Raw genomic sequence first — 26756 nt, forward strand, 5'->3', positions numbered from 1 at the left:
TCGTGCTTGGGGTTATTTGACCTCTGAAGAACAACATCTGAAAAGCTCTAAGGGTTTTATGCCCTAGAGAAATATTGCAATTGACATAGTCCTCAATGAAATGTTTAATGAGCTAATTAAAATGACAACTGTTATTTGGTATGGTTTGATCAAAGCAGGCGTCACCTGCAGAAGGATATGTTCTAGAAAGCTTGCCCTTTTCATCCTCCCCCAATCTATTTTGAACATTTTAGTAAAGATATTCCTTGTGGCCATACATATATCCAGAAAAGTTTATTTTAATGGAAAGGGGCTTTAAAGCTGGCATTTTTTTCCTGTATATAGCAGTTGAATATCAGCAAAGAAAATGACCCTTCCCTTCATTGTTCTAGCAACTCTTCAAAACAAATAGGGGTTTTTTCTCCCTTTGGAACACACAAGCAAAGGAGATTAAATGAACAGAATCTGCCAGTGTTTTCCAATGCAAGAATGTAATACCACCCTGCTAGAGACTTTTTATGACCTCTATATCCAAGCCATGATGGTTGTTCATTGATAGGTCAATAATTATATCTATTTCAATTGCTTATCTTTGACAGAAGCATCCTTCATACGGAAATGTACCAAATAGTGGTACATGAGCTTTTTTTAGGGTTTGCATTGGAGATATGAAAAGAGAGAAAATCCTAACAGTTTGAGTTGTCAACAATTATTTTACAAGACAAGACAGCCATAAAGTAGCAGAAGATTAACTTCTACATTGGTAGAGCTTCAGTTCTATAAAGTTACTCTATTGTTCTTGTTTTATTTATTTTTTTTTTCTTTTATTATAGAGACAATGAGTTGATCATTAATCATATGAAAGCTGTGGATGTCACCCTGAATGCGGTAAGAATTTGAAGTGTTCCCTCTGATTTATGTTTCCAAACATGCCAAAGCCTTAGAACTGCTTATTCTCAGGGGAGGAGAAGAATTGCTGCAAAGCAACTTCCTTCCCTTAGAGTTGAAGTTCCCCCCTCAAATTCTTCTGTCTTAAAAAACCAGAGTGAAATAAAATGCAAGTGTGTAGTGCACAAACAAGTTGTTCTAAATGTAGAAGTTATGACAAAATTCTCTTTCCTTCCATCACTGAGCACTATTTCTGGTTGCCAAGTAAAGACTAGTGGAACACACAAAAAATTGTCAATTGTTGTGGTCTTAGCCCTCTACTAAGTAATGAGAGGTCACACACTTGGTGGCCATAAAACATTTGGCTTTGTGTTTGCTACTTTAACCTCAGAAATATCATAAATAGGAAAAGAAAAGGCAGGAAGTCATAATCTGTGGTCAGAAACTTCCATGGTATTTTTAAAACATATTTTAAATTTAATAATAATCTCAGGTTTTCTCTCTGACTTGTACAACTGTGCCCTGGTATAGGACTATGTGAAGGTCCAACAAAGCTGTATATACTAATTCTTTAGGAAAAAGGACTATTTTTAACTATAGCTCTAGTAGCTGATAGTTTTATAACTGTTGTTAATCTAGAGCAGCATAGAGCTAAAGAAGCTCATACCTTGGAATGTCAATTTCCCTTTTCTTCTACATCTCTAATTCCTAGCAACATGGGAAACTCTATTCTAGTTTCTGCATCCACCAGAAATGTTGTTAATTCAATTTTCAGATATCTTTTTCAAGTCTGTTTCCTTTAATATTCACAGAAAGTGACAGAACCTAAACTGTGTGTTTCTCCTGCAGCAAACTGCTGATAGAAAATTTCTTTTTTATCATGTTCATACTGGCTTCTTTCAAACTTCGGAATTGGATGCCATGCAGCAAGTGCTGTGTATTTACAGCAATATATACATGCCACATCCTTGGCCTTTCTCTTCTTTCTCTTTTCAGACCAGAGCAAGGAGGTGCCTTTTTCTTTTTTTTCTTTTTTTTCCCTGTTTTGTTTTTTTTTTGTGGTTGTTTTTTGGTTGTTTTTTTTTTTGTGTGTTTTTCTTTTTTTGTTTGTTTGGTTTTTTTTAGCATTCTCTCCCTGCACTGTGCATTAGAGTTTTATTTGCAGTGAAAATTGAGTCGTACTTTATTCATGGATGTTAGGTCCAGCAATCAATGCAAGTCCATTTCATGGGCTCAAGGAGACTCAGTTCATCCCAGCTGGTGTGCCTGAAGGAGAATTGCTATTAATGCTGGGTTTGTTTTCTCCCTTTAGGTCAAAAACCAGGCCATGGCACCAGGTGCTGCAGCAGCCATGCTGCTCCCCAGCCTGCAGCTGCAGATCCTTCCAGAGGAAGCAACGAGAGGCAGGCCAGAGGCTGCAGCATTCCAGGTCAGAGTCTAAAACCAATCCTGTTTATTTTCTTTTTAAATTTCCCATTTTGCATCAGAGATACAACAGGCAGATAGACTGCTCTGAGCATGTGGAGAGCAAAAAGCTTTAAAACTATTGAAGTCAAGAGTTGAAAGACAATTTCCATGTATATTCTTGCACATGGCATTTCAGAGATAATGGCAACTTTCAATTTAGCATTTACAGTGTTCCATAACAGATGGGAATACAAACATGGATGAAAGTACTGTAATTTCACAATTACAAGCTGCACCATTTTGACTAAAATTTTGCTCCTGCACTGGAAATGTGGCTTACACTCAGGAGCGACTAATATGTGAATAATTTTCTGACATTTCCAACCCTGGAAGTGCAAACCAAGGTGCCGAGTCGAGCACCAGCCAGTAAAACCCGGCTTTACGCGATTGTTACAAATTGGTTACTCTGTTGCGCGGCAGGTGGAGCCCTGCAGGCAGCATAGCGGGGGGGAAGGTGGGGGAGCTCCCTCCTTCAGGCAGCGCAGCCCGGGGAAGGGAGGGGCTCCCTCCTGCTGGCCCCGCGGCTCAGGGGGAGGTGGGGGGCTCCCGTCCCTACCTGCCACTACCATGGGAGCAGGGGCGCTCCATCCCCCCCTCCCACCACCACCGTGGGTGCCGGCGAGCTCCGTGCCCCTCTGCCACCACGGTGCGGTGCCAGGCCGGGGCGCGCAAGCAGCGCCGAGCTGGGCCACTTGGCCCCGTAGGCAGCCCCGACCCCTCATGGCCCAAGCCGAGCCAGTAAACCCCGCCATCCCACGATTCTGTTACTATTTGGCAACTTTGTTGCACATGGGTCCTCGCAGCGAACGACAGAGCGGCTTATAATTGGGTGCGGCTTGTGTATGGACAAAGAACGAAATGTTTGCCAATACTTGGAGATGTGACTTACAGTCAGTGCGGCTTGTAATTGTGAAATTACTGTATATATACCTGAAAATCAGTATCCCTCTATCCCCCTCCTTTTTTCCAATTAATATACACAAGACTAATTAAAAAAAAATCAAAAACCAAAGCCAAAACCAAGTAAGATCTCCACAAATAAACAAAAACAACCAAACAAAAATGACAAGACTTGCATGCTCCTTCTCAGCCAGTATCACATTTTTTTCAACCCACAGTTCTAGAATTAACTATGGGTTTTTGAGCATTCCTCATTTAAAAGAAACTGCTATTTGGAATGTTCAAATACAGAAGCTATTTTGCTCATGTAGGTTTAAAGGCTTGCACATTTCAAAACACAGGACAAAACAATGCATGAAAAAAAAGAGAAATTTACTGAAAATGAGCCATATTTTCAGCTCTGAACATAGATTCAATGCAGCATCTCCTTATTGTTAAGTTTGATGTCTTTTACAGAAACTATCCCTTAGTTATAATTGTGCAGAATACATTAGTGCTAAGGCAGAATATTTTTCCCATGAGAGAACAAAAGGCAGAGTGAGTACATATTTGTTTCATTGTGCTTCTCTGACTGAATAAGAGAGAGAGCAGGTAATCAAGTAAAGTGCAAGGAACTTAGACAAGGTAAGTATTGCATGCAGTGTGAACGTTTTCTGCAGTAATTCCTCCCAATTTATTGTAGATTTTCTGTTCTAATGCAGTATATGATTGCAGGATCAGGGTCACAAAATCAAACATTCAAGAAAGCCAGATGCTAAGCTGGAAATTTCTCATAGTAGCCCTCTTGTATGCATACATGCATTTCAACATTGCAAAGATATAAATTATGTGCATTATTGTGTTGCCACACAAAAATACAGAAATATGTAATGCCTTGAGATTCCCGTGAAACTTAATTAGCCCAGATGAACTTTTTTGTCAAAGGGTAGAATTACAAATGCTTCCCCCTCAGTGATGATCCATTTTAGAGCTGCAAAAAGGTCCCATTCCCATGGGTGGCATCTTTGCACAAGAGGCATTGTGGCAATCACCAGCTTTTAAATACTGCTTTTCTAATTTGGCAGTGGATGCTGCTTCTTTTCTTTTTTCTTTTTATATTCTTTTCCTTTGTTTTTATTTTCTGTTCCATCCCAACTCCCATTCTTTTTTGACCTCACAGTGATTGCAAAAGCACCTGCAGCCTGTTCCCTCTTTCTTTCTGGAAGAGACTCAGAAATAGAAAGTACACTTGGAAACTCAGGACATACACAAAGAGCACCAATGGCTCAGCCTGTGGCACCGTGAACTTCCTTTTCTCCTTCCCTTTCCCTCTTTCTCTCTTTCCCCATCTCTCTTCCTCCCTTTTCCTTCTCTCTCTCCCCTGCCCTCATCTCTAGTTCCTGTCTGATTCCTTTCCAAGCACATTATTGAAGTTGAACTATAAAATTCACCTTTTATAGCCAGAGATCACCTAATGGATTTTAATTTTACTCTATGCCAAACTGCATTAAGGTCAATCCTGCGATCTTGAGTGAGGTAAGCAGTTGGGAATCACTTTAGGGACACTTGTCATTTGAAGCAATGGAGCTGTTTGCAGGCACATCCTCTAGAGCTGCCTTAGTGTGTGATGAGCACATTTCAATTAAAGGCCTTAAAATCTGCAAGAATCCTCTTTTAGGACTGGAACCCCAGCACCAAGAGATTTTGGAGATTCTTTCTGATGAGAGAAGATGTGATTCAGGTTGATTTGCTGTTTCCCAGACACCATAATGAAATAACCTGATTGATTTTAGCTGTGTTAACATCCATCTTGAAAAGCAGGAATGTGAAACCAAGGAAAGGAAAACTGCCAAAAACCTTATAAATCCCTGTTTGTGGTACTAAGCTGATTTTTGTCTATACCAAGGGTTTACATTCAAAAGACCAATTTCATACTATCTGAAGGGAAAAATGACAAATAAAGTGACATAAAAAATTGGATGAACCACTTTGAAGAGGACCAATAATTTCAACAGTTAGTTGAGACTACTTGGCATAGATATAGTTACCAGTACTGCCAAGTCATTTGTTCTCTCTTATGTTGCTGACTTTATCATCAGTCTAATTTTATTATCAGTCTAATCATTATAACAAACTGGGGACATTCTTCCACTACATACATGGAAAGAGTTCCATTTTCCAGGTTTACTGCAATCAGATTATTTGTTTTCAGAAGTTTGTAGGTTTACAATGTTTCTTTTGTTACTGCCAAGTAACTTATGTAGGTGGAAGGATTAGTAAATTGACTCATTTTGGAAGTGTGAACATTATCCTGGAACTGTGCGCTAATTTTTTGTGAACAGAAATTGAGCCTGCACTTAGTCTTGTATTGAAATAAAATGAAAAAATTGTATCAAGAGCTCAATGCTGTGTTGCACTGAAAAGATCTCATCAAAGAATCTTCTAACTAGGGTGTGGAGTCATTAGCTTTTCTTAATGATACTAAGAAAATTAATGATTTTAGAAGAAATACAAAATCCAGTGTTAGACCTTTTTGATTTTTAAGTCCTGGCACTGAAATTCTGCCTGGCTTACAAACTCTGTTTGATTTCTCTGCAAAAGAAAATGTGTCTTTTGCAACAAATTTGGATGTGTGCTATTTGGCATTTAATTGTAGCTTGCCTGGCTCTAATGATTCCTTTTACTTTTATTTAAAGGACGTCCTCAGAAGTTTTATGGATCTCTACTCACTGGTAGCTGCCAGAGTTGAGGCATTAACAATAGGAAGAGAATCTTTGCAGGTTCACTTTGAACCTGAAGCAGCTGTTATGCCTCCTACTCCTGCTAGTAAGTCTGCTTTTCGAGCAATTATTGTCACTTGGATGTGGGTTCCTAGCCAGCATCTCCCTTCATGCTGCACAGCTTCTGTAGGGAAATGTAAATACAGTTAAGTGTAAAGACAACGAAGCAATGAAATTAGTGCTAACAGAATCTCCTCCATTTGCTGCCTCAAGCAAGACAACTTGCAAGACGGGAAGACTGGGAGAGCTTGGCAGGAGTCCTTGTGAAAACCGGGTGCTGCTCTCCAGGACTAGGGAGAAGCATCTTCTCTCCATGCCCTGATGCCAGGATGTGTCTGTAGAATTGGACACTTCCTGGGTGCTAAACGAGCCTTTCCCTCTGGGATGACACCCAGAATCAGCTTGGAAAAGGCCTCTGAAATCAACATTTCCCAAGAGCTCTTGGAGCTGAGCCCAGGAGCTGTTCCTGTGCCCTGTCACAATAGACCTGCCACCATGGCTAAGGGGCTTTGGCTGAAGCTCTTCTGGGCAAAGGTTTTCAGCAAGCTCATGGCAACTGATGCTTACCATCTTTTCAGCAAACACAAATCCAGCAAAGAGAGGAGCTGTAGCTCCTGCTGGGTGGGGTGGGGCAGAAGCAAGGACTGTTACAGGACAACTTGGACTTTCTTGGTTTCGAGCTTTGGTGACTTGAGTGGCCAAAGAGGACAAAAGGTAGACACAAGGCAGTACCTGGTGCTCTTGTCCAGCTTGCAGTGTGACACAAGGTTTGCTGCTGAAGGGATGCAGTGAAAGCAGAATGCTGTGTCTGTGGCTTGACTTTTTGGTGGGCTTGCCCATTCCAGGTACTTGTCTCTACAGCATCAGGTTCTTTTTCCCTTGTGTGTTGCAGGTCACATCGCCCATACCTGGAGAGAATCCGGTCCTTGGGTGAGTGGGAAAGGAGCCTTTGGCATTGGTAGCGTTGGACATTTGTGGAGCAAGCTGTGACCTGGGCCTGCTGCAGTCCAGCGCCAGCCTGCTTGGATGAGTGACAGTACGGTCCAGGCTCTTTGCAGCAGCAGCAGCAGCATCCGGAGGATCCCTGGCTGTCACCTCCAGTTCCACGTCAGAGCTCTTAAGCAGAGAAAAGTGGGCTTGCTCAGTGCTTGAAGCTGTGATGGAATTTCTCCTCTACAAGAGAGTGCAGTCTGCTCTGATTGGCCCCTTGTACTTGAGGCTGAACAACTTAGAATCCAGACGATTTCTCCTTAGTGCATCCGAATCTAGAGCTGAATAGAAAGAAGGTTGCCTGTCCCTCATGTTGCTGTCTGTCCGCAGAGCCCAAAACCAACCTGCGAGCCTCGTCTGGCTGCGTGTCTTCCTGAGGAAGAGGCCAAAGGGGAGGAAGATGCCCAGCAAGCTGCAGCTGCTGCCACTGTGGAGCCTGAGCTGCCAGCATCAGTAAGTGTCTGCTTTGCTTAGCAGTGTCTTTGGTGTCATTTTGTGCATATGGAAAAGCAGCCTTTGGATTTTGCGCCTACAGTTGGAGTAGGGGCAGCCAAAGGCGAGAGGTGAAGAGCCCTGGATGTGGCTGGAAGCATCTTCCTAGAGGCTTGCATTTGAAATGGGATTGCAGAGGCACCTCTGCCAGGCACCAAGTTCTGACCCAGCTTCATTTCTCGTCCCAGAGCTCTGCCTCCTGTGTCGTGGCACCTGCACGAGCTGTAGCTGCAGGCTCTGAAGAAGCCTGCAGTGCCCAGGCTGGAAACTCAAGCACCAGCAGCTCGCCTACCTGGAGCACAAGCAGCTCCTCTGGCAGCGCAGAGCAGCTGCCAGAGAGGACAGAGGACGAGTGGCTGGCCATGCTGAGTATGTCCTTTGTGGTGCCTGTGTGCTGGAGCAGTGCCTGTGTGTGCGTGTGTCAGCATGAGCTGTCCCACTGCTGCTCCTCCTCGGCTCAGGGTCGGCTGCTGCGGCCTCCACACAGGAAGCTGCTGTTGTGTTTGAGGTGGTGAAGGAAGAGCAGGGCTCTTGCTCCTGCCCTCCTCACAGGGCAGCCTGGCCTGCTTTGGCTTTGCCTGAGCTTGCCTCAGTGCAAAAAGCAAATCAGAATTTGTTTCGGGCTGAGCAGCAGGCTGTGACTTTGTGAGCTGTGTTGGCCTCAGGGAGCTCCTGTGGGGCCCAGCTCCTGAGGGCCACAGCCAAGATCACCTTCGGAACCCAGCCTGTCCTAAAGGCTCAGGGACCTCATTGCTAAGGCCATCGCAGTAACTTCTAACATCAGCTGCTGCTTCTTGAAAGCCAGAAAGGCATTGTTTAGGCAAAGTCCTGCTTAAAGTTGGAGATGGCACCTCTGCTGGAAGCACTTGGCGCTGTTCTTCCGGTTCTGGAAAGGCAGCTGTTGGTAAAAATGGATTCCAGATGCCAAGGTGCCTTTGCTATTTGGAAGAATCCAAGCTTTCATTGAATGCCACAGAGTGTTCATTGCCAAGAACAGGAATGTTTTGTTTTTATACACAGCAGTGACTTCTCTTGCTTACGCTTTGCTGATCCCTGTCTCCTCTGACTGTTTCTCCATGTGCTTAGATTTTAGTCGAGACTTTTAGTTTTGTGCAGGCCATGTTTGCTGCAGAGCTGCGTGTCTTGCTGCTGTTGTTTTGCTGATGGTGGTGGTGGTGGTGAAGTGGTAATGGTGTTGTTTGTTGACGAAGTGAGTTGAAAGGGCCCAGTGTGCCCGAGAGTGGGGCTGCCTTTCTGATCTGCTGCAGAATGGGGTCTCTGTTTTGAAGTGAGCATCTTTCCTTTGGATTTTGACAGGGATGCTGGTGAGCGAAGGTGATCCAGAGGCTAAGTATACAGACCTGGAAACAATTGGCAAAGGGTGAGTGCAGGCACAGGTCCTTCCCCAAGGGGGAGGTTTTGCTGTACTTTGCTGCTGTCAGATCTGCCCAGAGTGACATCAGGCAAGCTCCAAAGCTGTTCATACACTGCTTTGAGATGCTGCCATCCCTCAGGACTGGTCAGCATTGATAGCTGTGCTCGGAAGGCATGGCAAAGACGCCTGGATGCTGGCAATGTCTTTTCTGCTGCAAAGAGCAGCAGCTGGCAGATCTCCTGTCCCCCAAGCATCTTGCCCCTGTTTGCCACTTTTCTGAGGAGAAATCATTTCTGTGTGTCCCAAAAGAATACAGAATATGTGGGATTGAAAGGAGAAAAAACTTCATTGCCTCCCAGGTCAAGTTAGAAGCTGAGGGCTGTCAGGGAACAGCTGTCAGTAAGATTTCTTTCCAGTATTGGCTGAAAACGAGGTTCAGTGGTCAGGATGAACAGCACCTAGTCTAGAAGCCAAAAGCAGAAATGAAAGGTGCAGCTCTCTTTTGTAGCTGAGGTGGAAGAAGTCAAAGCTTCAGGGGAATGCCCAATGCCAATGTATTCGAGAGGAAAAGGCATCATCCCCTCCTGGATCCTGTGGGGTTTAGGCCCTTGCTGCAAAGAATCAACCAAGCTGTTCAGCTCTGCTGACTGGAAATGGCTTTCCTCCCATGGCTGTTGCATGGCTTCAGACTTCTCGGAAGGCCTGTGTGCTGGTGCCTGAGTCTGGCAAAATCCCACCCATGCACAGCTACAGAAGGAGAAATGGGAAAAAGGGACAGAGCAGAATCTGTTGTGGTGCATTTGCTATTTGTCCCAGGACTTTTTTCCCTGTTGGACCGCAGCGCCTCGCCTCTTCACGGACTAACGGACTTCTCCTTTCTCCGCTGTTCTTTTGTTCCTAGGGGTTTCGGCACTGTGTGCACGGCACTGGACACTGCCACAGGAGAAGAGGTAAGCGTCAAACAGTGCTGCAGCTTCTGCAGCTCGTGAGTGCCCTCCCCTCTGCTGTGAGCTGTGCCTGAGCTTTGGCTCTCTGCTAGAGCTTTGCTGCAGAGGCAAATGAAGTGCAGAGCAGTGTCTGCCTGCCAAATCCAGTGCAGGGGGCAGATTTTGTCCTTCTCAGCTGCTGCAAGGAATGCAAGGAGGCCAAGGGGTGTCTTTCAGAGGAGGAGTCGCTAGCTGGCTCTTAGTGCCAAGCTGGTGTCCTAGAGAATGGCACTGCTCTTTGGGGCTGCAGCTCAGGCTTCCCGAGTTCTCATTTCTGGTCATTAGCAAATGCATGGGAATTGCGCTGATAGTTCCTTAGCCACCTGCAGTGCTGCCCTTGGCAACTGTGCTGTGAGAGAGTGGTCTGCAGGAGTCTCTCAAGGGCCTAAACCCCACTCAGGGCCCGGTGCGTATCACTAGAGGATCAAGGCTTGGCTTACTTCTTTTTACAGTCAGGCAGGAATTGCAAATGTCAGTGGTGTGAAGGAAAGTGTTTTAGTGGAGCAAAATGAAAACTCCTAGAGTCACAAAGTGCAGGAGTTGTCTTTTGTGGAGGTTTTCTTCATGTTATGCTCATCATCACGGCGTTTTTCCCATAGCATCTGTAGGGTTGTGTTTCTTTGGGGGGATAACGGTCAGGATGTTTTTAGGGTGGCATTTTATCTGTCATGTCTGTAAGAGTTTGCTTTGTTGTTGTGCAGTGGAGAATGCCTGTGGCTGCTGGAGTAATGATCATGCCCTCCATGTTCCCTGTGCGGTCCTGTGTCAGACTTCTTTGCTTCATGCTTTCCCATGTCGTTTTAGGTGGCCATAAAGATAATCAGTCTCCTGGAAGACAACAGCAACGAACTATGTGTGAAGGAAATCCAGGTGATGCGTGAAAATAAGAACAACAACCTAGTGAACTACGTAGACAGGTGAGTGGTTCTGCTCTTGTGCTGTGAAGGGTCACTCACTTCTTTCAAGCCAGAGGTTCAACCACTCCTTTGATTGCTGGTGGAGCTGTTCATTCCTGTTTCTGGGCTGATCTACAGCATCTTGGGAGGAGATTGCATTGGGGCTGCGTTTATCTTTCCCGGCATACCTAGTTTAAAGTGTGCTTTCAAAGACCAAGACTTGGGCCTCTTTTACTGAACCAACAGTCTCAAAGTTCCTATGCTCCCTCCATGTTTTCTTGTTTGCTTTGGGGTTTGATGGCTTGTTTTTTTTCCCCCAAGCTTCTTAAGTGTTGACAAATCCCTGTAGACTCTATTTCCCTTGGCCTGTTGCATTGGTGTGGATACCAAACAGTCTTTCAGACTGCACAGAGATCAAGCCCTGTAGAGCCTAGTGAATGACTATTGCCTTCCTCCTGTCTTCCTTGGGAGAGAGAGACAGAAACAAGAATCCATCAGGTCGTGCAGGTGCGCCCATTAATCTCTAGGCTGTTGTTTCCTCCTTTCAGCTACCTGGTGCACGAGGAACTCTGGCTTGTGATGGAATACATGAACGGAGGTTCCTTACACGATGTCATCATGGAGGCCAGGATGGTAGAAGAAGAGATAGCAGTTGTCTCTCGGGAGGTAAGGGACGGTGCTTGTGCTTCCCATGGCTTGGGTGGGATGGGTGGTAAGGAGAGGATTGATTTCACCTTTCCAGCTTCCTTTCTGCCTCTCTCTTTCAACCGGCAGGAGCAAGAGCATCTGAAGTGCCTTCCAGTATACAGGTCCTTCTTCTAGCGTGTTTGTTTGTGTTTGCCTCACTAAACACCTGCCTGCATCCTGCAGGCACTGCATTCTGTTCCCTAAGAGCAAACGTGATGGTGCCACAATGTGAACTGAGTGGCAAAGACTAAGAGGGACTCACAGGACTTCTCACAGAGCTCAGCCTCCAAGGAGAGCCTTGCACCCAAAGTGGGATTGGCAAAAGCATCCCTGTTATCTGGCTGGAGAGAGCACAGCCACTGCGGCAGTGCTCCTTCAGTCTGCGTTTGCAGGGCACTGGCCAGGGGAACAATTGCCCTTTCTCTTTCCAAAGTGAATCCAGCCCCACTTAGAAAGGCACTGCAGTCCTCGTGTTGGAGCACCAAACTCTTGCCCTTGCCAGCAGCTCACATTCCCCCAGCAAGTCAGTCTTGTGGATGTGCCGCTTCCCTGCTTGTGGGATGAAATCTGATGTTGGACTCCTAGGCTCATGTTTCTTTTTCCTCCCTCAGTGCCTGCAAGGCCTGGATTTCCTTCACTCCAAGCAAGTCATCCATCGAGACATCAAAAGCCACAACATTCTCCTGGGCTTGGACGGATCTGTCAAGTTGGGTGGGTGTTGTTGGCCAGGCTCAGCTGTGCTGGGCTGAGGGCTGGGGGTGCCTTTGAGTGACTGCCAGTTCCCAGGAGCGGTGCCTGTGGCAGTGCAGGCTGCCCTGCTGCAAGCGCAGAGCACGGGCACAAGGCGGTGTGGCGGGGAAGAAGGTGTCGGGAGGGGCTTTGGCTTGTGTGTGTCCCTTGCCAAGCAAGGCAACTACAGTCTCAGGCTTCAGGGGAAGCCACTGTGGGAAACCGGGAGCTTTTGCTAAGTGGCCAATCGCGTATTCCCTCAGTGGCAGGCCTAAGGAACGCCAGCATGGCCCCTTTTGCAGCTGGATTGCACGCTGCCTTCTTGGCCATTGGCAGAGTGGGGAATTCTTTTGTTTGCTTTCCTAATTCATGCTGGCTTGATCAGAGTGTTTTTTTCTCCTCAGCTGATTTTGGTCTCGCTGCTCAGCTGACGGCTGAGCAGAGCAAACGGAGATCAGCTGTCGGCACGACTTACTGGATGGCGCCAGAAATTTTCACCAGGAAGTCCTACGGCCCCAAAGTGGATATCTGGTCCTTGGGCATCGTGGGCTTCGAGATGGTGGAAGGAGCACCTCCTTACCTGATGGAAAGCTCCCGCACGGTGCGCTGCAACTTCTCTCCCACTTCCTCCTGTCACTCTAACCAAATCTGCCCCCACTTCTTCTGCCTGGGATGCTTGGTGACACCTGAAGTCCATAGGTTGTGGGCTGCATAGTCTCTTGTGCTTCTTGCCCTGTTTTTTCCCCTTGCCATTGAATTGTGAAGAGCCCTAAAAACTGTGATGCCCTTTCCTGATGGAAGCTTTGACTTAAGGGAGCTGTGAGTGGCGCCAAAGCTGCATTGTTTGGAAGAATCCTTGGGAATAGCAGAGTAAGACCAAAGTCCCTCTTCCAAATGGGTTGAGGAGCTGGTGCCAGTCCTCAGAGAAGCAAAGTGTGCTTTTGCTGATGGAGTTGCTCCTATTTCTCTCAGCCAATCGAATCAGGGCTCAAGGCAGGAGCCTTTGCACATTGGATTTGTTTTGGTTTCTTCTGGCATTGGGTTCTGTTTGTTGGGGTAGGAAAGGCACCTGCCACCCTCTGGCAGGGAGGAAAGTGCCACTGGAGAGTGGAGTTTGTCCAGTGGGGTGTGACTGAGCAGTTTTGGGTGCGAAGGAGACAGGTAGAGTGTGGCGTTGCCTTTTTCCCTAGGCTCGACAGCTGATAAGCACCGGGGGCACCCCGAAGCTGCAGAAGCCCAGGCAGCACTCCGCTTGGCTGCGAGACTTTCTGCACTGCTGCCTGGAGATTAGACGAGGACAGGCGCTGGTCTGCCCAGGAACTTCTGCAGGTAAAAGGCAAAGTGGCTGCAGGCTGTGCCAGCTGCCCGCTGCCAGGGGCTCCTCCTCTGCTCAAATGTGTGGTGTCAGATGGGCCCTGCTCCAAAGAATCTCCAGTCTGGGGACTTTTCAAAGGAAAAGTAAGGAGAGTGCAGGCCTGCCATGGCTTGGGAAGAACCTTTCAAGGTCACCTGGACCAAATCTCCTGAAGCTGAAGACATCTGGCTTCATGAGTTTTTTGGATTGTGAACCACGTTGGCCTGTGCTAGCAGGGACGTGGAGACAGAGTTGCAGAGAATGCCCTCATTTCTGTACCTTTCTGGCAGGCAGAGAAAGGCTGTTTCAGCCTGTGAGGGAAGCAGAAGTTAATTTCTTCTCTTTCTCTTTGGACAGCATCCATTTGTAACCTCAGCCAAACCAACGTCCAACCTGATACCTCTGATCGTGGCAGCGCAGCAGTATATGGCCAAAAGGAGATACTAGCCCTGCAAGAGGCCATTGTTGTTTGTTGTAGTTTGTAGTTTGTAGTTTGTAGTTTCTTTAGATTGATAGTCCAAATAAATACTATAAAACCTTCACTGTGTTTGGAAGCTTCCCTTTGTTCTGTGAGACTGTGAACAAGCTCTAAATTTACTTCTTCATGGTCAGCTGTTTCTAAAACTTGGCAAGACCCATGGATGGGCTTTGGGACAGTTTGGAAGTGGGCAGAGGTCTTCTCCCTTCATTGCCTCCAGACCACAAGCTCCTTTGAAGCTTTTAGCTGTGAAGAGAGGAGCAGAGTAGGGCAAAAGGGAGCAGAGCAGCGGTGTCACTGCTGGGGATGCTGCTGTGGCCGTGCTTGCGTTGCAGCTCCTGAGGAAAGTTGGGAGTGTCTGTGTTGCTCTGGGCAGAGGGGGAGGCAGCCAGGCTTCTCCACAGGCTCAGGCGCAGGTGAGTGTCCAGCGGGTACATGAGTCTGCCACGGGAACTACGGCCAACACGAGGGAGTGAAAACTTCGTCAGTTTGACCTGCGTGAGCCACGGCCTGTGTCAGCTGGGCACCCAGCACAAGGGAAGGAGCCGCCCAGACAGAGCTGCCTGGGGTCACGCTGCGTGCCCGGCTGGGAGGAGACACAGCCAGGGCAGGGGACCCCAGGTGGCCAAAGAGCTCTTGCAGAGCCTCTGACATCCTGCTCAGTGTTTCAAGCTGGGCACAAGAAGGAGGAAGGAGGGGACATTTGGAGTTACGGCAAGTCCCTGTGAGGCTCGAGGGGGCCCTGCTGTCCTGGAGACACAGAACACCTGCCTGCCCATGGGAAATGGGGAGTTCTTTGGGGTTTTTGCTTGTGCACATGGCTTCTGCATTCCCTATGCAACGGAATTATTCTCCATCTGTGAGTTTTCCAGCTTTTACCCTTCCAATTCTCTGCACAGTCCAGCCTGCTGGTGGGGCATTGAACAAGAACGACTGTGTGTGCTGCTTGCTTGCTGGTTGGGTTTAAACAACAGCACACGGTCACAGATTTCTCATTTATCGAAATCAATCTGTTGCTCTGAGAGAGTTATTTGGAAGTGTAGAGGAATTGTGAAGCTGATCTGCTTATGTAGAATTCAGCAATCCATAACCAGAGAAGATACCTGCCAGTGACAGGGATTTGTTTGGAACTCCATTTTTCTGTTCAAATCCTTCATTTGTTTGTGCTAGAAAGTAAAGATTTGAGTGCACAAAAGATGAAATCTAAACCTTTGCTAGGATGCAGAGTGATAGGTTAGATTGGTGCGTACTGACATAGGATCATTGAACCATGGACTCATAGGATCATGGAATGGTATGTGTTGGAACCCCTCTTCCATGGGCAGGGACAGCTTGCACTAGACCAGATGTCTCAGAGCAGCATCCAACCTGGTCAGGAACACTTTCAGGGATCGGGCATCCACAACTTCTCTGGGAAACCTGTTCCAGTGTCTCACCACCCTCACCATAAATAATTTCTTTCCAACATCTACTTTAACTCTTCTCTTGTAGTTTAAAACCCTTCACCCTTTTTTTACCACAAGTTGCCCTACCACAACACTGTACTATATAGATTTCAGAAATCTCTGCCTGAAGTATCATCCAGTCTGCTTTTTCTCCCGTGCAATTTCACAAAACATTATAAGGAGACTTTTTGCCATTTTCTTTTGCTGTCATGATTTTTTCTCAATGAAAAAGATAATTTAATTCCTTTTGTTGACATAAAATTTCTGTAACAAAAAAATGCCTGTGCTATTTGTTGACAAAAATAGCTGAATATACAGCTTTAACCTTGAGGGATGCAGACACTTAAAGTATTTTGAGATTTCTAAGGATGCCTTCCCATTTATATGTTTTATCCTTGAATATTAATCATGAATGTGGATTGAAAAATTTGGAATGCAAGGTCATGTGCCTGAAAGCCAAGAATGTCACAGATATGATCTTTAAATTTATTTTGATTAGAACTCACTATACTGCATCATGTATACTTCCCCTTTCTGGATGTTGTATATGTTGTATAAATATGCAAATTATTTAAACAAAAATAATTTTCTGTATGAGGAAGTAGATACTCGTAAAGGCACAGTACCATATTCCTCTACTTGGTCTGGAATTTAGATCCTGTTTTCTCTGATAAATGGATTTAAAAGTCCAAGAAAATATAATGTCTGTATAAGTCAAGAATGTGTTCTGAGAATCAAAAATATTGAATTTTCTACTTTTTTTTTTCAATAACATCTCTTTTTAGAGCTTGCCATAGAAATGAATGCATGTTTAGGTTTTTTGCTAGCATTCAGTTTTGTTTGTTTTTTTCCCCAACACATTTTTCCTTTAGTCAGACAAGTCTATCTGGTCTGTGTCAAAACTATGTTTTCCTTGGGAAGGTCTTCATCAGTTTCTTCCATTAAATGAAAATCAACAGGGGCAGTGTGCTGACAGCCTGTGTAACAACTCAGAGGCTTTTGTTCATAAAATAAATTCTCTATGTGTTGAAGAATGGTAAACTGTCTTTTCCAAAATTGTGTCTGTGACATGATCAAGATGTTCCCAACATTAAAATAACTGTGCCATGATTAAGACTTTGATTGCTAATAATGATCATGATTATCACCAGAAAGGTTTCTTTACTCATACTTAATCAGCTAGTAATCCTGACATTTTGCTTTGTCATATGTTGGGCTTTTCAAGTGATTGAGACTACTAGATTCATTTATATGCTAGATCAAGGAGCAATAAATATGCTAATAATTTATTAGGGAAACTGAATTCTGTTATTGCAAGTTAATATTAGGCAGCTTTTGAAAATGCTTGAAACACAGCCACTCTTTTAACCCTACATTGAAACTTGGAGTTTTGCATGTTTCACGTCCTTTCTTTCTTAGTCTGCCATCAAGAAAAAAACCCAAACAAACAAACCTAGAAACCCTTGTTTAGCAGCTAATTCCAACCTGGGTATGTAATTCTGGGAAGCCTTTCAGCCAGAGGATCACTGCTCAGCCCAATCTCTTAACCCAGATGTAACCTCACCAAGTGTTTAACAGAGTTCAAAATTTTTGTTCCAAATTCTGCCAAGAGGAACCTCACAAAAGGGAAGGCATTTCAGCCTTCAAACCCTAAATGTTTTGCTTTTATTTATTTCTGTGGGGATGGTGGAGTGCCACGACCTTCTTGGGAAGCATTCTGAAAAGGATGGCACAGAGGCACAGGCACATCCTTGCTCCTGGGCAGAGTGATCAGCTCTTTTGTGAGTCCCCGCTTCAGCCGGCACTGGAGGAAGGGATGAGAACCACGTATGGTGATCCAAGGAAAGTTTATTAGTCTTCTTCCTCAGAAAAAATACATTTTGTACCTCAGCAAGGACAATTTTGTAAGCAGAAGCAGGAAAATGGGCAGGAGAAATAACCAGGAATCAGGAGTTTTCTCCTGCAGGCTTGGGAAGAGTTACTTAGAGCACTAGTGCTCCTGTGAAGAAGAGGAGATCTCTCTGAAATACGGATTAAATTTCCAGTGGGGGATTGTACCATCAGCCATTGTTACCACTTGGAGCTGCACCTGGAGCTGAAGTAACCAGCAAAAACAAGCTAAGTGAAATATAAAACAGGTCACTGTAGTCAGGACCTTCTGAGGTTCCCCTCCTTAGGTGCTTTTCTGAACACAACTCCAATAAGTATGATAAATCCATGTTTGTGATGATCTAATCCTACTGCTACAGAGGTTTTACACTAAAACACTGAAGTGTCTGTTTAAAGAAAGTCATCACCACCTAATAAAGGCCATAGTGGAAAAGCCGCGGGACCTTTTCCTTAAAGAAGTAGTAGCATCTTGGTCAATCTGTAGAACTACCAGCTTCACCATCCATTCTAGATGGAAGTACTTCCTGTTGAGTAAAATCATGATCAACTTTCTCTGCAATGGTGATGGGAAGGATGCCATTGTGCAGGTAGGGGAAATGTTAATTTTTTACTAACCCTACAAGAACAGGAAGTTGAAAGTCTGACAGAGAAGAAAATAGGTTATTTTCTTCTAGTGAACATTCAGAGAAATGCTGTGTTACTCCAGAAAACAAAGGTGTCTACATCAGACCATGTTCTTTTGTAGCTCTGCTGTGATCAGTAGGAAAAATAAAATCATGCAACACAGGTGTCATTCCTACCCACAGTACTGGGTAGAAAAAGCTGCTACTGAGAATAGTGCTTCCCCCCCTATATTACAGGAAGTGGCATAATTCAATTATGTTTTATTAACATATAGAAATTATATTAGAGATAATTTAGAGACAGATAATTGATAATAAACATTGATACATTACAGTTTAGCAAAACAAACTTAGTCTTTTATACACTGCTTTTAACAAAGCTTAGTGACCACATGGAAAGGAGACTGTACTAATAGAATTTTCAAAAAATATTACTTTAGTGGTATAGACTAGATAGGAAATATGAGCCAAATTAAATCTGTGGACCATTTCTTAGATATTATGGAGACACAAGATTCTGCCCTAATTGCACAGAGTTAGTCAGTATTAAGGTTGGCAAGTGTCCTCCAAGAGAGCAGTGGTATTTTAAAATAAGTAGAATTTCAAGGTGACAGAAACAGTTAAGCAAGCATTGTAAATTATATATATGATTGTCATCAAGGAGAAAGAATTCTCTTTCCAATGTCACAATCAATATTTCCTAATTAAAAACAAAACAAAACAAAACAAAACAAAGTGATTCTATGGGAAAGATACATTTGTAACAAAATTACCAAGAAAAAAATCCAGTCATTCTGCTAGCTTGAGCTAATATGATGACAGTTTATTTTTGCAAATGCAATATACAGCATCATGAGACTGTGGAGATACGTCTTCCAAATCTGAGAAATGCATGTCACAGCCACACCAAACAGTAATTATAAAGCACAAACATACTGAAAACAACAAAATTATGCAAAACCTATAGTCTTCAATGATAATTTAAATGAACAATATTCAAAAGTTCACAAATTCAAAGTAAGACATTGATACTAGTGTTAACTTGCAATAAATATATTGTAGTATTTTCATGTATTGAATTCTTGTCTATGACTTATCACAGATCATGACCTAAGTACTTGTGGCACTAGTCTATGGAGTAAGTAAAAAAGTTCAATATATTTACTATTCAGTAACTACAATCACTAACATCAGGAAAAATTATGTCCTGAAATTATTTAATCCCCTTCTGTGTATGTTAGCCCATACAAGTACACTTCTCTATTTGAGTTAAATTATCTAGTAAAAATACTGGCCATATTCACTTTTTGATTATCATGGTCATCTTGGAAAACCTTATGCAAAATCCTTCGAAACAACTTCTATAAAATTTGGAGCAGACACGAGTATTGTAAATGTGCAAATGATGGCAAAAAGTGTAAATGCAACCAGACATAATCTGTCTATGACAGAAGCTGCAAACTTCCACTCACTGCAGATCTCTTCACCCTCATCTTGTTTCCAGAACCGCATTGCTATGAACTGGACTCCCTCCAGGATCTTCACAGTCACTGGAAGGGTATCCATTAGAGCTTTCTTTTGCACAAGCTCGCTATCTTCTGCTGAGGAGCGTCATCTTTGTGCCCTTGCTGCCCAGGTCATTCTGCTGTGGGCAGCACGGGCTCTCCATGGCTGGCAGCTGTAGATGCTGTTGCCATTGCCGGACTGGTGCCCGGGAAGGACGTTCACCTCCAGGCTGTTCACGCTCAGCTGGTGCTTGGAATAGCTCTATTTGCAAGAGAGAGGATTTATGTTTTCCCCAGATTTTTTCATTCGTAAAAACCAAGCACACCAATTCAGCAGGATGACAAGGACCTGAAACAGAGTTACCATGGCAGAAATTCAGGAGATTCTTCAGCATTTTAAAAGTTTTTGAAACATTTTGTGACTATTTTAGTTAGTCTGCACAGTCTCTTAGAAATACTGATTGATTTCTGTGTTCTTCAGCTATCTGCTTTCAAAATGTTTCTTTGAGGGTCTAGCTTTTTACCACTTATTGGATCTGCCTCAAATAGAGGGGTGTTCAATGCCCACTTAGATTATACAGCAAAAGAGATGTAAAATCTTACTTTACAAAATGGTCCTTGGAGACCCATCTTTATCAAATACTCCCAGATCTCTGCAATTGAGCAGACAGCACAGAATTGGCCATATGGTTTTAAAACATTTCTCAGATTGTAAGGACAGAGATACAGTTAAATACTTTTAGGGGCTAATATGATTTTGCTGAAAAAAATCGCTGTACCACAGATTCTAGAACTTTTCCCATCCCCTCTGTGTCTCGGGTTGCAATATAGGATGTGACCAAAAGTATCTATTCTATCACCATTTGTTGTGACCAGGTGGGGCAGTGATCCTTATCTCCATAGGAGATATTCTGCTAATGGGCATCCACTGGAACCAGGTGGGGCAGTGTTCTTTATCTTTTCACAATCCATCCTTCCTCCAGCGAGTCATTTTCTGCTAATCACCCTGTCCAGAGGATGGACGAGAAATGCTCCAGCGGGAAGGTCCTCAGAGCAAACTTGCAGCAGAAGCAGTGAACGAGGCAAAGGTGGCCCGTCCCTGTTTGGGTCACCTGGGTGCCCTGGGGTTCTGCATGGAATGTTGGGCTGTGCCCATAGCAACCGTCGTTGTCTCCTGCTCCTGCGGCCGTTGGTGGAACACTGGTGGAGCAGCGCTGGAGCAGCAGCTGCAGCATCTGCTCCTGGGCTGGCCCTGGCCAGACACCTTCTGGCCTCAGCGCCACATCTGGCCTCTGCATCCACATCCTCATCTCCTCGTCAGCCACCAGGCATCCCAACAGCACTTTGGGACTGTCCAAGGTAAGGACATCCCTGTTTGCCCTCAAACCGCTCACAGAAAGGCAGGAGCTCCAGCTGCCTGTCCCACCGACCATGACAGACATGGCCTGTGCTCACTTTCCCCACACGAGGTTACACACGACAGCGGGCTCCAACTTCTCTAGGAATAATGATGCCTCCAGTGGAAATACACACCTTTCCCTAGAGCACCTAGAGAGCTTTCACAGGGCACTTTCAGATTCTCATCACCCAATGGCCAGATTAGAAGTTCTTGGTATGCACTCAAGTCCCAAAACTATGTTGTGGTAACCCCAAACCACAATCTGGTCATTCCTGAGGAGTTCAGGGCTTCAGTCTCAACAAATCCTGTTGGACCCTGGCTCTGCTCACACCTCCTCCAAAGCTTTAAAAACCAGAAAGATGGGACTTCTCCTCTGTGATCCCTGCTGGTCAGGGCATGCAAGCAGTTGCACAGGCTTGTCCTCCAATACTGGCTTTCACCTACAAAAAACAGTCTGGTTTCAGCCATTCTTATATACTTACATACTTTCCTCACTTACAGATACATTATGTTTTATATATCTTTATAGATTTATTCTTTGCCCCCTGCTTTAGATCACTTTTCTCTAGAGATATTGGTGTATATTTATCAATGTTTTTCAATGCCTGTAGGGCTGGCTCTGCCTCACACTCAGAGGCAGACCTGAAATACCATCTTGTGTGGTGTTTCTCAAGAACACAATCACAGTATCACAGAAATTTCTGGGTTGGAAGGGATCCACAGAAGTCCTTGCATCCAGCTCTTGGGCCTTCACGAGACAGCCTCAAGAATCACACCCTGTGACCAAAAGCAATAGCCAAACAATTTTTGAGCTCTGGCAGGCTTGGTGCTCTCACCCCTTCCCTGGGGAGCCTGTTTCAGTGCCCACCCACCCTGTGGCTGAAGAAGCTTTTCCTCATATCCAACCTAAAACTCCCCTGGCACAATTCCCTTGCCATTCCTTTGGGTCTTCTCACGGGCCCCAAGACTGAAGGGAGCAGTGCATGAACCTCCTGCTTCCCCTCTTGAAGGTGCTGCAGCCAGCTGGGGTGTCCTGCCTCGGAAGTTCCAAATGAAAAACAGGAATTGCAAAACAGAGGGGACTTGGCACAGAGGAGTTTGTGCTTTGCAATGATGCGGTTGAGAAGGAAGGCTACTGACACATGGGGGCAGAATGATTCTTATCTGGAGCATTCTTTTCATCTCTTTCAGGTGGAAAGGAGAGGCACAATGAAAAGGAAAGCAAGAGCCCCCATTCAGCCGTGAGTTTTGGCATAGGCATGAAAGGATGGCAAACTTGAGGAATGGCCAGGAGCAGAACTGCTCTTTCAGAGTCACCCTGGCATTGGTTCAAGCCCGTGGCTCCACGGGATGTGTCTCTTGACCACTTGCCTTTTTCACCTCCATTTCCTTCTTGCCTTTAGACACATCAACGTTGGCAGTGACTTTCAGGCTGAGCTCCCCGAGCTGCAGACCAGACCACCCAGTGACGATGAAGAGCCTGCATCCCTGGTCTGGAAGCCCTGGGGGGAAGATGACTCTGACATGGACAAACCTGACAGAGGTAGCTGTCAAGATTTCTTCCACCCCTAAGATATTTTGGTGTGTCAAACGCTCCTTTTATGGTCAAAAGGCAGCATTTTGCATGCTCTGCTTCTCTTCTTGTCTGGCCTACCTTCCTGTGTGGGCGTGTCAGAGGCATGGAGAATGCTCTGTTTGTGCAGCAGAGCAGGAAAAAGAACAACTTTCCTGATCTCCAACTTGGTCAGGGGCATTTGTCAGTGGAAGAAGGAAGATTGCCCCACCCCCTTCCTTTTCCAAAAGCTGCTATGAAGGGAGAGCCAGCACTACATGGGCCTTTGCTTCTGCTGCCCCTTTCTTTGCTGTCCTTTTCATGCTCTCCAACCTGCTGCCTACAGCTCCTGTGCTTTCCTTCTCCCTTGGATCTCAACCTTTCCCCTTTCTTGGCTCAAGCCTGACTTGCAGTGGGTTTTTGCTGTGCTTGCAGTAAGAGAGCTGTTGGACATGGCCAGCTCCCGTGGCTTTCCCAGGGCAGCAGCTAACCTGGAGCTCGCCCTGCACTGCCTGCACCAGGCACGCGGCAGCGTTCCGGTAAGAAGCGGCTGTTTGGGCACAGAGAAGAGGGCACAGGGAAGAATTCATAAGGCCTGCCCACTGGGACAGCCTTTCCTGGCTGCTCTTTGAAGAAGGGCGTCAACAAGAAGCGCAGCACTTGCTGCCTGCTGGGTCTCCTCCACCTGTGTCAGGGCTCAGCCCAAATGCCTCCAGCAGGGAGAATATCTCTCCTGGAGGCACCGGTGGAGGATCCCGCATCCTGCTGCCTTGCAAATCTCCTGGAGATCTGGGCTGTCTAAGACATTTTGGGGTGGATTGAGGGGAAATTCCCAGAAGCCTTGGCAACCCGAGGCAATTCTAGGTGCAGGAGGAGTAAAATCCTGCAGCTGGTGAGACACATGCCACTCTTGGGGAGCACGATCAAAGGTACTGACAGCAAATCACAAGGTTTGACCTATAAGAGATCCTGTGGACTGAATCCCTGAAGAGGCAAAGTGGCTGAAAGGCAGTGTTTATGTTTTTTGGCTCCTTTCACTGTGGTGGGGCAGCTAAAGCCTTTTCCCCTTTGGTTTTGCAGGAGGCTCTGGAGATGTTGCTCTCAGGGGGGCCTCCGACACCTCCAGGCCATCCCTTGGCTGATTACCATTACGCAGGTAACCAAAGCACAGCTTGTTCCTTCACTGACAGACGCTGCCCTCCCCTTCACTGCCATGGCCAGCCTTCAACACTTAAGCAAGGAAAAGTAGCACAGGGTCTGCTCTTCTCTGGGGGTGGGGAAAGCAGCAGCATCTAGTCCTTCAGCTTGACTTGGTTCCCGTGCTTTTTTCCCTGGGCAACGCCTGCTCTTGCCTTCATTACTTTCTGAGGGAGCAGACATGTACACAGCTGAATGATGGATGGCGCCAATTTCCTTTCTAAGGCCAGAGGGATCTACCTCAAGTGGCTAGAGGGATCCATTTACCTGCTGCTTTTTATTGCCAGGCTCTGATAGATGGACACCTGAGGAGAAGGAGTCCTTTCAAAAGGCTTTGCACACCTATGGCAAGAATTTTCATCTCATCCAGAAGCAGGTAAAGCCATAGCACATTCTTTACCCTGGCAGATCATCAAATGTTGATGAACAAGCAAATGTTGATTATTTCTGGTACCAAAAACTGGAATTAAGTCTCTCTCTTCTCAAATACCTAAAATATTAAAATAAGAAAGAAATGGGTCATCCCTTTAGTGCGGATGAAAAGCCTGTGTGCAAGCTCTGATTCTGCCTCTCCAGCCCTTTTCTCCAAGCTCTTTTGGAAGACAAATGTTTATTCTGTCCCATTTGTCTCATGCATGTGCTGGTGCTTCCTCAACACATTGTGCTGGGATAAATGGAGGGAATGGGGAAAGAAAAACTCTGCTAGATGGACTTGTTGTTGATCTGTGCATTACATGTTTATGCACTACATAGCATAACACACGGTGTTCTACGTGGCAGAATGCCTTTTTTGCTCCCTCTTAATTTCATTTTATGCCCTACTCAATTTACTCCATGATTTCACTTCCTCCTCCACACCATATTCTACTTTTTCTCCAATACAACCTACAGGATGGCCATTTCAGATTCCTCCTTTTTCTCTTCACAACAGATTCAGAGTAAGACGGTGGCACAGTGTGTGGAGTACTACTACTCCTGGAAAAAAGAACAGAAAGTGGCCCGCACTCTTGCTCAGGTGAGTGGGAACAGAAAGGAAGTCAAGAGGGTCAAGAAAGTGGGAGAAGGGGACAAAATCATCTGCTGAACCACGTGAGACACCGCTCTGCCAGGATCACATCGTCCCATGCCCTGGGAAAGGCACAGCAGATGCTACCCACAGCTTCATTGTGCTGCTGCTCTGAAATAGGCAATTCTGGAGCAGAGCTTTGAGCCAACAAAGCAGCACCTTCACCAGAATGGGCTTTGGCTCTCTATAGGCTGCTTTCTCAAGGGGCTGCCACCCTCGCTGATTCCAAGCAGATCCTTCATTCCCCACTGCTTGCTGAGATCAGCAATGCTGGCTGTGCTCACAGAGATGCTGCAGATTTTCGGGGATCTTTTGCAGCATCCCAGCCTACTCCCCAAAAAGGACCTGCCGGTGCTGTGGCTCCACTCAAAATTTCCTTACCAGCAAATCGAAACTTAGTTCACAGAGAGATCATTTTGGGGAGTAGAAACTGGGTAACCATGTGTCTTCACTAATTGGACTGAAATGAAAACCCATTCCCTAGACCTTTGTGGAGCACAAGTAGGGATAAAGAGATGTTAGGCAGAGAGGTAGAAATAAGCAATGTAGAACTCCAGATACCCACGTCTTTATCCCAGCCCTTTGGGCAGTAGAAAGGAGGTATTTTTCCTCCAAGGTGCTGTGTGGTCAACCTGTCACAGCCATCCACCAAACCCGGGAATTTTCTCAGCTCTTCAGGGTTTGGAGGAATTTGCTTGCACCAAGAGATTTTTGTGCTGGACGCTCTGATTTCCAGCTTTGTGAGAGGAAGGAAAAATTGATCAGGATTCTTTGATTTCCAGACTGTGGGCAAAGCAAAGAGGAGCAAAAGCCCTCCCAGAAAGGAGCAAGGGGAGACAGGGAAGAGAAGCCGCAAGAGGCCCCGCACCGCGGAGTGTCCCTGCTGCCAACCGGCCCAGCCGCCCCGTCCGGCGGGAGGCTCCTTCCCGTGCGGGCAGTGCCAACGGTGCGCAACTTCTTCCTCTTGTGCTCACAGCCTGGCCCTCTGCACTGACACAGGCTGACCCTTGGCACAGGCACCACAGGGCAAGCCCAGGACACTTGGGGGACGGCCCCTCGCAGCCGTGCTCAACGTGGTCACTGCCCACTTTAAACACAAACAGCTCCGTTAAACCCCAGCATTCAGAATGAAACCTTGCCGTGCCCCAACAAGTCACAATTCACACAAGCAGGAATAGGCACACCAAAGCTTGGTTTGATGAGGCTGGTGGAATTCAAAATAGGATGAAGGGAAAAGAGCAAGAAATTGGAAGGAACTGAAGCAAGAGAGATCAGATTCACCATGCTGATCCATTAACAAGTGTGTCACAGCCTGCAAAGACAGAAAGTCATAGAGAAACCACAATCTGGGAGCTTGCTTTAATGGTGTGTATTGAATGAACAATGGATGCTTTGTTTCCTGTCTTCCAGGGTGTTTGCAACCGTGAAGGGAAGGAATGCACACCAGAGAAGACATTGCCCACGGAAGGAAGCAGAGCCTCTTGCTAAGAAGACCAAATTAGCCCTGCAGGGCTAGCAAGAGTTACCTGTCAAGAGTACTAGATAGAAATTAGATGGTTTCTCAAGTTTTTAAGGGTACATTAATGTTTATTCTTCTGTTTAGTTTACTAGATAGGCATTTCTCAATGGATTAGCTATGATTCATTAGTATGATTAAAAGTTAATTAGTAACATTACATTTATCAGTAAATGTCAGAGGTTGGGCGTAGTTCACTATGGTCCATCTTTTGTTCTTCTGCCTTTATTAAGAAAATAGCTGTCTTGTTCAATAAACAGAAGTTTGTTCCATTCTGTCAATTTTTGTCTATATGAAATCCCTCACACAATGTTCATTACATTGGTTTGGTGTTGCAAACACAGCATTTGTCCCCAAAGAAGAATCTGGGCACCTGCCTCCTCCTGCAGGCCCAGCCCCTTGCTTAGCTGGTGGGACTTCCAAAGGTGTGACACCATTACTGCCAATGGAATAATGGTGGAGTTTCATCCTTTGATTCCTAAAAATCGCAGCTGGGAGTGGAAAGGGAGGCTTAGTTTAATTCAAGGAATTGGGTCTAAATGACTTGGCCTTGTCTCATTATGCCTGGAGGGATAAAAGCTGT

The 26756-nt window shown here is 45.6% G+C and overlaps 1 protein-coding gene across 1 annotated transcript; it reads left to right on the forward strand.

Moving 5' to 3' along the window:
• The first annotated feature begins 7123 nt into the window (after positions 1–7123).
• Positions 7124–13024, forward strand: LOC117011320 (serine/threonine-protein kinase PAK 3-like). The gene is made up of 6 exons (XM_033086671.1): positions 7124–7436; positions 9752–9800; positions 10641–10753; positions 11281–11398; positions 12031–12130; positions 12553–13024. The coding sequence occupies exons 1-6, from the start codon at positions 7294–7296 to the stop codon at positions 12861–12863; spliced, it is 834 nt and encodes a 277-aa protein (XP_032942562.1). The 5' UTR covers positions 7124–7293; the 3' UTR covers positions 12864–13024.
• Positions 13025–26756: the final 13732 nt, after the last annotated feature.

This window comes from Catharus ustulatus, unplaced genomic scaffold (assembly GCF_009819885.2).
Source record: "Catharus ustulatus isolate bCatUst1 unplaced genomic scaffold, bCatUst1.pri.v2 scaffold_107_arrow_ctg1, whole genome shotgun sequence".
In the NCBI taxonomy this organism is placed as follows: Eukaryota; Metazoa; Chordata; class Aves; order Passeriformes; family Turdidae; genus Catharus; species Catharus ustulatus.

Excerpts from the sequence above, each read along its gene's own strand:
- LOC117011320 (XM_033086671.1), top strand. The coding sequence starts at position 7,294 with ATGTTGCTGTCTGTCCGCAGAGCCCAAAACCAACCTGCGAGCCTCGTC. Across the intron at positions 10,754-11,280 it reads CTAGTGAACTACGTAGACAG|CTACCTGGTGCACGAGGAAC; the intron begins GTGAGTGGTTCT and ends TCCTCCTTTCAG. Across the intron at positions 12,131-12,552 it reads GGACGGATCTGTCAAGTTGG|CTGATTTTGGTCTCGCTGCT; the intron begins GTGGGTGTTGTT and ends TTTTCTCCTCAG.